Source organism: Melanerpes formicivorus, unplaced genomic scaffold (assembly GCF_026170545.1).
Source record: "Melanerpes formicivorus ecotype bairdi unplaced genomic scaffold, bMelFor1.0.p_v2 SCAF_25, whole genome shotgun sequence".
Taxonomy (NCBI): domain Eukaryota; kingdom Metazoa; phylum Chordata; class Aves; order Piciformes; family Picidae; genus Melanerpes; species Melanerpes formicivorus.
The window spans coordinates 7,382,360-7,396,042 of NW_027142377.1; the positions used below are offsets into that span (position 1 = coordinate 7,382,360).

At 39.8% G+C, this 13,683-nt stretch overlaps 1 protein-coding gene across 2 annotated transcripts in view; it reads right to left on the minus strand.

Annotated features, from left to right (window-relative positions):
• Positions 1 to 13,683, minus strand: part of PLCB1 (phospholipase C beta 1) — a 368,463-nt gene that overhangs the window by 64,396 nt on the left and 290,384 nt on the right. For both annotated transcript variants that reach the window (XM_068153205.1, XM_068153206.1), the window contains exons 18-23: positions 12,899 to 13,023; positions 11,189 to 11,343; positions 9,300 to 9,464; positions 7,113 to 7,212; positions 5,214 to 5,318; positions 4,447 to 4,556 (exon numbers count right to left, since the gene is read on the minus strand). In XM_068153205.1, the coding sequence (XP_068009306.1) occupies positions 4,447 to 4,556; positions 5,214 to 5,318; positions 7,113 to 7,212; positions 9,300 to 9,464; positions 11,189 to 11,343; positions 12,899 to 13,023 (760 nt within the window). The remainder of the gene's footprint in view (positions 1 to 4,446; positions 4,557 to 5,213; positions 5,319 to 7,112; positions 7,213 to 9,299; positions 9,465 to 11,188; positions 11,344 to 12,898; positions 13,024 to 13,683) is intronic.

Consider the following 13,683-nt stretch of genomic DNA (forward strand, 5'->3'; position numbering starts at 1 on the left):
ACATCTGTGGTATCCAAATATTTAAGCATTTCCCACAATCTTTTCTTTCTCTCCAGTTTCCTACAGGCTCAGGTTTATACTTACAATGTAGATTGTACTATGCACTGCACATCTTAGCATTGTCCTTGTGACCATCAGGTTTTAAGCAAACACCCAGCACTTTGCAAACAGAAGGTCATTCTGAGCAGTTTTTATTTTGAAATGGCCAAGCCCTACTTCCTGCTGTCCCTGTGAGGGGCCAGTTGCCATGGTGTCTCAGGGTAGTTTTGGATCTGTCCCTTCAGCTGCTTCCATTTCATGTTACACGCACAGGCACAGTATCACAGATGTTGGTTTTTTTCCCCCTTGATTATTCCATGTTTGGAAAATATCAGCCTGCACTGCATCAATAGAGACAAAATACATTTTGATCTCACTGTTTTGTGCTGCTCCTGCTGCTGCTTTCCTTCTCAGGAAATTTCTTTCTCAGCAGACTATTTCTACCAAAATTATAGGAGAGAGATACTGTAGTCAGAAATGTGATTCAACTGAAAGCTCATGCCAAGAGTTTCATTTATATCAAGCAGGCCTGACTGCAATAAAATAAGGAAAAATATGACCCAGGCAACATTTATGACAGTAGAACAATGTGAATGTCAAATGCTGTATGGTTAACCCCTCAGTTCTTAAAACATAGCTTATTCAACATTGAATACAAATAAAGCTAGAATTCCTAACTTCTAGCAAGTCTGTGCTCCGAAGGTCACAGCGACCCAGCAGGTGTTACCTTCTTTTTTGGGGGGGACTAGGTTTGTGTGTGGTAGGAAGTGCTGCATCTCAGCTTTTTCAGAAACTATTAATATAGCCTGTCAGTTCTGGACATAAAACATGTGTTCTCAGAAACTAAAGCAGAAACACGAGACAGGATCAGGAAGTGAATAAAGACTAATTTTCACTACATCAAGTAGTCTAATCTCATTAAAAAGCACGTTCTCTTCTCATAATTCATCACATAGAATGAGGAAGGAAACATGATTTTTCTTTAATGGGGAATATTTTAGGCTGTTTTGAAAACATGATGCAATCCAGCCTTAGAATTTAGAGTTTTAATGCTCACAAAAATGGTTTATATTCCACATGTTGCCATGTCTTTTGCAAGACAGTATTTTTACTAAGTAGAAAGATACTTACCCATACAGGTACATAAATATATTTTGTCTATTTATATTTCCACACAGAAGGGGAGCTGCAGTGTCTTGGCGTGGGGAAATCTCCTCTGTGCTGCACTTTTAGACTAGTTGGGCAGTTCTTAAGTCACTTTGCCTCTATCCTCCTTGGCAAATAAGTGTAAGCAAGGTCTCCCTATAGGAAGTGTCAGATCAACTTAATTTCCATTACAGTAAGTTGGTGTGATCATTATGGTTTGCAAATTCATGCCTGCATTTTCACTTTAAATAATGGCATCAGACATGTTAATTGCAGCTGCTTTCCCAGAGATGCTTTTGTTTGCTTTCCCTGTCAAAATAATTTTATTTCATGAAAGAAGCCAACTGGCTTAATCTGATTTATATCTAGGCATGCAAAACAATTGTTGCCATTTTAACACTGATTTATGGGTAGAAACAACAGGTTGGATGATTTGCTGCTTCCATGTGAACAGAACAAGAAGCCAGTAAGGCCTCCTTATTGAACTGCAGCAGGAATTAACACGCAGCACCAGGAACAGTACAGCAGCAGGTACAGCCAAAATGCATTTTGGTCTGGATGGCTTTTCCTAGGCCCCTACAACACTTCCAATCCCATAACTGGGGAGCTCAAAATGCACAAATTAGTTAGATCCATCTACTTAAAGCAGGAATTAATTCATTCAAAGGAACTCTCGGGAAATTTCTGTGGCTTATCCCTCCGGTCTGTGAAGGCAACCAGGCAGGGGAAGAGAAGGCAATCTTCACTACCTGTATGCTTATCAAGGTCTACAAGGTGCAAAACCCACATGGCAGGTATTGCAATACTTTGTTATGCTAGAACAGCTGTTCTAAGGCCAGGCTGGAAAGCAAGAACTGTCCAGAAAGCTAAGGGTAGGAAAACATCTTACTCTCCTGAAGGGAACATTGCCACTAAGTACAGAAAAGGAACTGTAAATTCTGTCAGTTCTTCAGCATTCTTCATTACGTTACGTGGTGTAAGTTGAAGCCTAAAGAAAGGCTAATTAACTTGCTCAAAACAGATAAATTAGCCTGTTTTAATTCACCATTAGGTAGCTTATTTGACTGGTGTTTTGCAAGAAGCCTGGAAACTTCTCACCAAGATACAGTTTAAACCGCTAAATAGCAAAGGGAATAAACTCCCACTTTTCCTGTGATGGCTGCAAGCACCCTGCTCAGATAAATAGGTATGTGTGAGAAGAGGGAGAGAGGAGTGGGGAGGTGGAGTCTGTGCTAGAAAACAGCCCAGCTTTTCACAAAAACGTTTAGAATGTGTACATTTGAAATTGTGTGTAGGACAATTGAGGAGAAAGTTCTTCGCGGAGAGAGTAATTCGTCATTGGAATGGGCTGCCGAGGGAGGTGGTGGAGTTGCCGTCCCTGGAGGTGTTCAAGAGGGGATTGGACGTGGCACTTGGTGCCATGGTCTAGTCCTGAGGTCTGTGGTGACAAGTTGGACTCGATGATCTTTGAGGTCTCTTCCAACCTTAGTGATACTGTGAAAATTGAACCCAGGTGCACTTATGTGTACAGTTCTGGCAAACATACTTGGGTTTATTTATCTGTGTTGCCAGTGAGCGCACTTACAAGTATTAATTGATGTGATTTTTGAGGGCCAACGTAGTTGAACAAAACAAGCTGATGAAGAAACTTTAGCATCACATAGCATGCTTGGGCAATTCAAGATTTCTAAGTACAGTCCATCTGCCAAATATTGTACCTAGAATGGGAGTTTATAAATAGAAGGTGGCAATGTTGTATTTAGATTGCCACCTAAAGTGTTAATTTTGTACTTGTCTCTTGCTTGTGTGTCTAACTGAATGTTTGTACATTGCTAGCAAATTCCCCACTGCAATCATTGTGGCTTTCTTTCACAACATATGCTGCTGCTACTCAAAACCAAACTCCTTTAATGCTATGAGCTTTCAAGCTCCATGACAAGGGGTAGCACTACCTGAGCACTGCAATTCATCTTTCCTTCTTTCCATTTGTTTTAGAAGATGTTCTGCGACAGAATTTGTTTAACAAACAAATAAGCCTGCGCAGACCAGGAAAATCTGTACTTTTTCAGAAGTAAAAATGACCTCTAAGGTATTTAAAGGATTATGTTAAAAAAAAAAAAAAAAGCTTTGCTATTAAAATAGAATCTCATGTGTGGAGCGTCCTAGATAAATGTCTAAGGTACTATAGAGCATTGCACAGTGTCCTCATTCAGCCAAACTTGTGACACTGCACAAAGAGTAAATTGCTGGCCACTGAATTGTAATGACTTTCATGCATTTGGTCTGCTTTGGGAATGTATTCTTGGCTACAAAATCTAGTTCAGTGAGGTTTTGCACATCTGAGAATTGAAGAAGACAGGCACTAGAGCTGAGGACAGTTTAGGATTAGAAAGCATTTCTCTGTCTTTGCTAGAGACCTGTACTGAGTGCCTTTTGATCCACATGATATGCCTAACTGACACAAGCCATCTGTAAAAGATGAGGTTGCTATTTTCAAATACAGCTAGATGTCCCAATACCAATGTCTGAAACAGAGACTGAGTGTTTGCATGTGCATAGGGTTTTTCAGAAAACAAAGCTGAACTCTCCACTATGATCCAAATAACAGCACTGCATTCATACACAGACCTCCAATTATGCAGCAAAAGGGGGTTTATGGGTTAGCCCACACACAACCACATACATACAAATAGGCAATTGCTTAGTGAGAATGTGGCTCCCATACCTTTCAGATAAGCTAGAAAAGGCCTGAATATTTGTTTAATCTATGGTCTGTTTGCTTTTTATCTCTCTTGTGATGGCTTGAATGGGCTGACCTCCAGATGCCTTTTTCCCCATCTAAATTACCATATGATTAGAGTAGGTCTCTTTAGGGCACATTTGTTTGTGGAGAATGTGTAGAGACGTCATAACTGAGATACATAAATGTTTCTGAACACAACCACCTCTCCTTTCATTTATTACATAGCAAAGCTGGAAATCAGCACACACGTAACATGGTTTTTCATTCATCTTTCAGTGTCTCTTTACCTCTGAACAGTGACTTGCTCCATGCAAAGCATGCTGCCTTCAGTGAAACCACACAGTGTATTCATTCTCAGCTGTAATATACCCTCGTCTCATTTTGGGGGAGATGTTTATAGGTGCCCAAATAATTAAAACATGCAATTCCCAGGGACTTCCAATATTTGTCTTTCTAAGCAAAGTAGGTGCATTTAAATACTGTAATACAATTTGCAGAGACTCAAAAACCTCCCTTACCTCTTTCTTTACTTCTTCTTCATCTTCCAGAGTCAGTGCAGCCAGCTGCTTAGCTCTCTGCTCCATCAAGTTTACATATCTGATTGGATTGGATAAGGCCTCAATCACATCTAGAAATAATGCAAATACATCAGTTTCAAACCCATTATCTTATGGTTCCAGTGCTCCTCCTGTTTTAATAAAGAGATAGTTGTGGTTATTTTTGACAAATCTGCTGCTGATAGGTTCTGCTAGGTCCTAGAAACAACTGTGCATTTTCTGCACAGTGTTTTATGATGGAATTTCAAAGCTTACAGCATTAACCAGCGAGGATCTTGCCTCACGTGAGGCACAGAGGAGCATTAGTAAAAATCTTGGGTTTTAAAAAAGTCTGGGGGGTTATATGCTGTTTTTCACTAAAGATGCATAGTATTGTCTTTGAACCAATTACAGCCCCACAATGTTCTAATTAAGCATGACACACTGCTTAGGAAACAATTGCATACTGTTATGACTGTAAGCAAAGTTTCATTTATGCTTCAATGACAAATGCCTGGGGTATTCCCTCCTTCAGAGTCCTACAAGGTCTGCTGCAAATAAAGAGTTGGCCCTGCTCCTAAATCTCAGGCATGCTGCTGTAAATCAGGCCATGCTGTAGGAGTGACAAGACATAATGATTCATCAGATGCAGAGGTTTGTACACAGGACTGCTATCCTGATATGGCAAATCATCTATAGACACTCAATTAACCTTTATGTTTTCCAATAGGAAAATGTCACAGAATTACCTGCATAAGTGTCAGGCACATAGTCTTTGACCTCTATGTACACAAAGAGAGCTGGCAGTGTCAAAGGTTGGTTCCTCTCATTTCTCAAACAGATGTAGTGATAACCTGCAAAAATATAAACAACCAGTTCAGAGCACAAACTCTTCCATAGGCATGTTCAATGCAATTGTGTTGTCATTTCTTATTTACAGTGTGACCCCAACTGAGCAGGCAACCCAGGGAACTTCTGGTAGAGAAAGATTTATCTGAAGGGTTCAGAGATACATACACAGACAAGGCACTGTTGGACAGACACATGACACTGCTGCTTAAAAATAAGTTTCCTTCATTTTCACATCTGTGAATAATGCTAAAATTTGTCACTGATATAATTCTTGATGCATTCTAATTTATTATCTTTGGCTGGATTTTTTTTTTAATTAACTTTTGTAGCTCTTACTTAATTTTCAAAAGTGACCCTTGCAGTACTCAGGAACCTGAACACCAACCAAAGCTGAGATGCCACAGGCCACCTACAACAGGGCATAGGATTGAAAATGTTGACTATGTGGCACCATGTTTACGAAGCCTGTGTGCATGTGTATATGGATCCCGTCACATGACCAACCTTGGAAACAGATCTGAACAAAGACTCTTGAAAGCTGGCTGCCTTGTAAGAGTTGGGGCACACATTACAGGGCAGCTTAGCTAAGTTAATGGCAAGACACCACGGATGGGGTAGCTCCAAACCCTTTCTCCTCGCTAGCTACCACCATCTCCTGCTCTTCCTCTTGTTCACTGAGACTTTTCTGAACTGGATAGGCAGCTCAGTAAGCTGAAGTCCAGAAAGAGCAACCTTCAGAAACTGCAAAAAGCCTTTCATCAATTTAGCTCACCAAAATACCTCTCCATAAGGTCACACGTATTAAGGCCAGTTTAAAGACAAGGATAGAAATGCACAGCTAGGAACAGGAAAAAAGGACTTCCAGAGCCACAAACTCTTACATCATTGCAGTGCTGCAAAGCTGCATCCTCAACCTCACAAATTGGTGCCTCTTGTACCACGAGTGAAGTTTTCCTTCTAAGGCATGATTACAAAGCAGCAGACATGGACGGTGTCAAGATACAAGTCACGAGCAGGAATAACATGGACAACAACTGCTAGATGCAGGGATATGTGACAGGACTGGGACTAGCTAGATAGGCCACAGGGTAGACACAGATATCCCTTTTCCACTGTGAGTGAAGCTGGGAGCATTTTATGGCCCACATGCTTGCCATAATTTTGTACCTTCCCCTCACTGGCAAAGCTGGCATTAAATCCTGACTCCTGCTCAAGAGGCCAGCGTTGCCACATCTTTCTGAAACATGGTCTAACAAGTCTCTGGCCTGGAACACTACGGCCGAGTTGTCACAGAAGACAACTTTTAGTTAAGTGCCCACTAATTATAACAGAAACAATTGTATGATTTGGAAGAGAACAGTAATGATTTTTCTTTTTTCTTTTTAATTTTCACTAATAAAGACAAAAGTATTTTGGGGATGGTTTAAAGCTTTAGCAGAGATATAAAGATTTGCATATAGGTCAGTCCTTGCATGCTTGTAAAAATTACATTAGAGGAGCGTATTTTACTTTAATGCCCAGCAATCTCCCATTCTCAACAAGATGACATCAGAATTGGCTGTTGCTGCCCTGCCCTCTTTCCCCTCACAACTGTGCAACTGCCCTATTTAGTATGGATTTGTGAACATGCAGTTGAACTACTGGAGACCAGTAAGTGCCAACCATGCCTCTGATGCTTAATTCTATTGGTTTCCCTGGTTCCTTACAAATGTAAATTTCTGGTGAAATCTGATATTTTAATTTTCAAAGTTGAGACAGATTATTCAAACCCCACTTTGCTAGAGACAAACGTTTACCTGGTCGAATTGCTGAGACTGGCAATATCCGATGTCCAATAAACTTCCCTCCTTCTTCATACACTGCTAGCCTCAAGCATGCCAGGGAAGGTAAAACAACCTACAAGGCAGTATTTTTGAATTATTAATTTCAGCTCAGGATGGAACAGCCCCTTCCAGACAGAATAAGTTCAGTCTAGCAGAGACTATCACAGTATCACAATATAACTAAGGTTGGAAGAGACCTCGAGGATCATCGAGTCCAACCTATCAACACAGACCCCATGACTAGACCATGGCACCAAGTGCCATGTCCAATCTCCTCTTGAACACCTCCAGGGATGGTGACTCCACCACCTCCCTGGGCAGCCCATTCCAATGACGAACGACTCACTTGGTGAACTTTCTCCTCACCTCGAGTCTAAACCTCCCCTGGTGCAGCTTGAGAGCAGCTTGAGAGCTTGAGTAACGTAACCATTGGAAGGTCTTACCATGTAAGAGGTCAGGGTATATGCATCTGTGTGTCAAAAGAACTCTCATAGAAATATTTTTCAATCAAGAAGCTCGAGGTGGGACTAGTATGCTGAGCCCAGCAACGTGATATGTATTTTGAATATGGCACAAATTAATATAGCAGCTCAACTCATCCCACACTTGAATGCCACTTAGTTGCCTGCTTATTTCTCACAGCCATAGGTATTTTTTCCCCTTTGTGTTTGTGCCAATGAGATTGCTTACTTCTAAGAAAACTCACTGATAGCCATACTAGTGTTAAAAATTCGGCAAGCAATACAACCTGTTTTGCAGGATGTGAATATGTGAATTACATGAACAATGTTAAACCCAGCACAATTTCATTGTGCGAGCACACTCACTGCCGGGGCTAAAGATGTCTAATCAAGCAGGATGTTTACTAGCATTGGACACTGTCTTGGCACTACATGAGAAAGAAGGCCAAACAGTGGGAAAAAAAAAGAACACAGAATTGAAAAAGGCTGAACTACCCTCCTAAGGAAAAAAAAATAAGTGTAGCACAATTAATTTCATTTCCATACTTAATGCAAACATACACACATGTATGTTTAACCAGGGCACAGATAGGCCTTTTTTTCAGAACAAATGCTCATATGTATCTAGACAATGACAACAATCCAAACCTAGGAGCTGCTTTAATTTATTTTCTACATTACTAAATATAGAAACCTATGCTTCTCTGAGCACAAAGGCAGTCAGGCACAATTGTTAACTAAATAGAGAAATGAAGTACACTAATTAGAAGTTCATTACAGAGGAAAAATGCTAGTGATGTTTCCAAATATAAGCTTTGGTGGGCTGCCAAAGGAAAGTCATTCAGAAGGCCAAATATTCAGGGAAAAGGGCTGTGCTCCCTTGAAAGCAGGGCTGTCAGTACCAACTGTGTACACATCTCTGAACTACATTTGCTGAAAGAAACATGAAATTGTTCTACAGATAACTTGACTCTGGATCAAATTACCTGCAATGCCCATTCAGCAAACCCCAGAGATTCTGTTATAAAGCAAGTTGTATATCGTGAAGAGCAGTAAGACTTTCACATTGCACAATACTAAAACATCCTCCATGTTTTCTGCTCCCCCAAACTTTAGAGAACTGAGTCCAATTTATATTGTTCAAATTGCACAAGTTAACTCATAAGCCCGTGTCTCGTTTCAAGTGGATGGGATTTATGTAGCTTCACCAGCCAAGTTGTATTTATATAGCACAATCTAGCATTAAGCAGAGAGAAGAGATTGCTCTGAATGTGCTAGCTTGGACAGCCAGGCTGTTATAACCGTGTCCACATTGTCTTTCTCATAGGCTAGCAGGCGGGCTGTCCAACCAAGGCAGAATGGCGTGGTAATTCAGCTCAGCTTGCTGCTGGGACCTGTTCTTGCTCATTCATGATTACACTGTGACATGCAGATGAGTCTATCAACATGTCTGCTGCTTCCAGCTGGGTCAGTGAAACAATCAAGGTGACTTTAAACTCAATTATTTTAGTAGGAGCTAGCATGATTAGAGTAGCAAAATTACAGCAAAACCAGATAAAAATAATCAGTTCAATGAATAACTACTCAGAATCTCTTTTTCTTCCTTCTAATAAATGCAAAGTTTCAGTAAAACACAGAATTACTCTGCTGGTCAGTGATAAAACACAACGCCCATTTGGGAAGCAAGTGTTACACCAACCTTCTTAAACACGATAGCTTCCTCTTCCCAGACAGGATTAACTGCATTTCCTTGAGAGGTCTTGGTCTTCAAAGCCTTTCTTCTTGTATCCACAGGCAGGCCAAACATGTCAACTTCTACATAGGTACCAACTTTTTTGTCAGAAAGAAACTGACCTGAAATTATCTAAAATCAAAACAAAGAAGTATCACTCGAGACTGCTCTGGTGGACTAGGAAATGAGTGGCGGAAATGCAGATGGATAATTCTCATTAAGAACCAGACAGTATGCATCTAAAAGAAAACCAAAACAAAACCCAAACCACACTAAACAAGAAATCACTGTTTAATATTGCAGACATGGAAAAACAGCTTAGGAGGCCTGCTTTCCTGTGACCCTGTGGCCATGAATTCCCCTGTGAGTGATAATGTGGTTGAGATCATGCTGCCATGCTTCCCTCAGCATGAATACTCATCTGGGTCTCATCCTCAGTCTGGCTGCCTATTTCCACAACATGTGGAACTCTAACCTCTGGTCAGTTTCAACAGCAAGTTAAAGAAAAAAAAAAAGCTGGAAGCAAAGAGGCATAAGCAGAGAAATGATGCTTAAAATACTCCTTTAACTGCATGGGAGAAAAGAGAAAATGTTGGTAAAAGGTCTTCACTAAGCGTGAGTGGTTTCCCTATGAAAGCAAGCTGATGACAACGTAACTGGTCTTTTCTAGTGCTTGCTGTTAACAGGAAACACAACACAGTTTTAAAAAGTTGAAGAAATGTCTGCAATTATTTCAGAAAACTGAAGAGACACAGGAACATGTAGCAGTGTCACTGTACCCTATCAAACTGAGCCTTGCTTAAAGCAAATCTTAATCCCTTCTTCTTAATACCTTGTACTGACATTATTGACATTGACATCATAACCAGCAGAGTCTTCACCAAGCAGGGAGAAACAGCTGACTTCTGACAGCTGTCTCAGGACTCCTGGATGCTCATTCCTGTTAGAAATGCTGTGCATCTCCTAATAGCTGTTGAATGCCTTCCACCTTCATTTACTAAAATTGCAGGACAAAGTGATTCTAAACCCACAGGATGAACTGAAAGCTTCCATGATTACCATAAAAGATCATTGTCTCACAGAGTCATCTTTTTTCACCATGCATCTAGATTATTACTTTATTCACATCCCTCCCATTACAACTCTGCTATGCTTGTGTCTTCAGCCTGAGAAGAAGTACCTGTGTCCTCTCAATGAAAACAGAAGAATATTCTATAATATGGATGCTGGTTGAATGGACAAGTCTATTAAAGGAATAACAGGATTTCATAAAGTTTGTCTTTATAACTAGAGATACATCAAGTGTAAGTTTCTGATTCTGTTATAGCCACTGCAATCTATTCCTCCAAACCTTCATACAAGTAGTTCTCAATTTGCAGATTCCTGGCAGTCCTTGAACTTCATTAGAGGTCGTTAAAAAGGAACAAAAAAGTTCAAGGTGGTAATGAATTGCAGCTGACATTTATGGTTCCACAGTTCAGCTTATAGGGAACTCAGAGGGAACCAGAACATTTATTTACACTAAATTTTGTAGTCCTCTAGCTATTCCAATCTACTGCTTCATAACAGTATGTTTTACATTCAGTCCTTTGGTACTAAAATTACAGCCCAACTACTCATAAATCTATTCACTTCCAAATCACTTTTATGGAAAAGAATACATACCATAACAATAAATGTATTTATCCTACAGTAAGAAATGTTAGGCAGAAGTTAAAAATGAAGTGTCACTCAATGAAATGCAATGTCTTTTATCTTCTTGACTTGGTAAAGTCATTTGCTAGGCCACCACACAAGAGAAATACATCCATGCTCTGATGTTGTCACAAAATCAGTTTTAGCAGCTGCACACGTACCTTGACAGACAAGGTGTTAGCCACTATTCCATCCACTATACCTTCTGTAAATGGGTCAAAGTGTTTGTCTGGTCTTCTCATGAATTCTGGCTTTAACCTGTAGCCACTTTTACCATTGTACTCGTACATTCCCATGTTTATTTGCATAGACAAATCTAGGTGTTAAAAAAACACTGATGAGATTTCTGTTCTAGAGAGACAGTCATTTTTTTTTAAAAGTCAATCAAATAATAGCAATTATGTAATTTCCATCTGGCTACACTGCAAACAGCTATTTATGGCTCACTGCTGTCTTAGAGGCTCCAGATGTGACTGTGGCCACCTTCCCAAATTGTTTTGACAAGAAAAAGACATCTGTAAGACACCTTGCAGAGACTGCTCAATAGATAATGTTTTCATATTTTAAAAGATGCCTTGACAGACAGATTTGGAGTCCCTCAGTGTTGTAGAGATTGTACTGTTGTACCCAACCCAGCAGCTTATTTATGTCTCTAGCCTCTGCTAATATCAGACACTGGATGCCTGATACTTAGTTGAAACTGGTCCAAAGAAGTTTTTAATGACTCTGCAGGCTCTGAGCCTATGTGGGGTTTTGCTTTCCACGGAAAGGCAGTGTGTACATGAGAACAACTTGAAAGGAAAAAGGTTTCACCTCTTGGTGCTACATGCCCAGAGACAGAAAATGGACAGGATATGTCCTGAGATGCAGTAGATGGAAATATTTGCATATAACAGAAGAGACCATGGTAGCTTTAGGCTATGCCTTTAAAATTTAGCTGCAGGTTTTGAGCAGAAAATTAGAAAAATATAAATAAATCACTATTGGGTGTAAAAAGGAAAACAAAAGATTACTCTAAACAAATTCATTGAATAAATGTCTGGGATAAGAGAAGCAGTATCATAACAATTCTTGCCATTTCATTTCCATTCCCATTCCTTTCCTCTTCTCCTCTGATCTTGGCTGTTAATGCTTTGCTTGGGAGATGTGCTTTCTGGCTGACCTTGAGATAAGTCTAACCCACCGCTTTCTCTCAACTCCTCTTTTTCCTTTGGGACAGGGGGGTTTGGGGAGGCAGTGGAACAGACTTCTCTGGTCTTCTGACTGGGGTGGGGGGTGTCCATGTTGTTTTCTAATTGTCACTATCTGTATAATATTGTAAATATTGTATATTTTGCACATATCCATTGCATTCCATTGTAGAGTGTAGTATTTGCTTGTAAATACAGCTTCATTTGCTTCTAACTGAGTTGGTCTGGCTTAAAAGTTAATGCTGGGGGGAAACTTCAACCCACCACACAGACATAGCCTTAGAGAACTTTTACACAAAAGAGACTTGTCATTTTTTCTAAAAACCTCAATTTTAAGGTGAAATTTGCTATAAATGTCCCTTATATATTGATATCATTAGATTTTGGAAGACACAGGAAAAAAATTCCTGCCAGATCTGAAACGCTGCTCAACAGTAACCATCTAGAAAAGATGACAATATGGAGAGCATTATATATACATATTATACTAGCTACTGCATGGCAATTATGAATATTCCCAGTTAAAAAACCCCAACCAACAATTGGTGTCAAAAATGCTAATTACCAGCTCTGTAGTACTATTTAATCACTAGGCATCTTTTCATGCATAAAGTCTTCCAGAAACTGTACTAGAGAAGTAAACTGTACAGGTTACAAAATCCAGAGATCAGGAGAACTTACCTACAGTCTGGAAGTTAAGAGCAACCATTTGGCAGCCAGCATTCCAGAAGACCTGTGGCATGTAGTTTGAAGAATCCACACGTGTTCCCTTTGGGTAAATACGGCTTAGCTGCATTTTGTTGTATCTAAATGACAAGTAGTTAAGATACAGTACCTGTGATAAAACTCATTCTGCAGAGAGATGCAACTGCAATATTTAAATGCAGGTGTTCTTTAAAGAATGGCAGCTTCCAGACATCCACAAATTTGTAGGAGATGTGATAAATATGGGGTAATTGAAAGTGTTGGTTTGTTCCTGTATGGAGCACTCAGAGCAAACAGATGCACAGAAAGAAGAGAGCTTTCATAAAATGTCATTTATCATTATGGTTACTAAGTTGGGATTTTTCTAAGATTGCATTTATAGAAGCCAATGAGCTATAAACAGCAAATCTTCCTGTGCAGTGGGAAGAGGTGCTCAGTTAAATAGTGCTCCTCTGGAACAAGCCTTAGAATTGGCCTCTACATGCAGACAGAAATGATGAGTGTGCGCTTCTTACAGTTGAGACTACAGAGCTTAGAGATGAGAACATGCTGCAGGTTATCTGTGGAAATAACTTCCATTAATCTTCTTTAAGGCACTATTTTATCTTGACCATTCATTCTTAACTGCAGCCATGATGAGAGATATTGAGAAACTACCAAAGGTCTAAACACAATGTTCTTTAGCTTTCCATAAGCTATATAAAAAAATAGAGAGAGGGAGAGAAGAAAAGAATTATGTGGCAATAAAACAGATCAGTGCT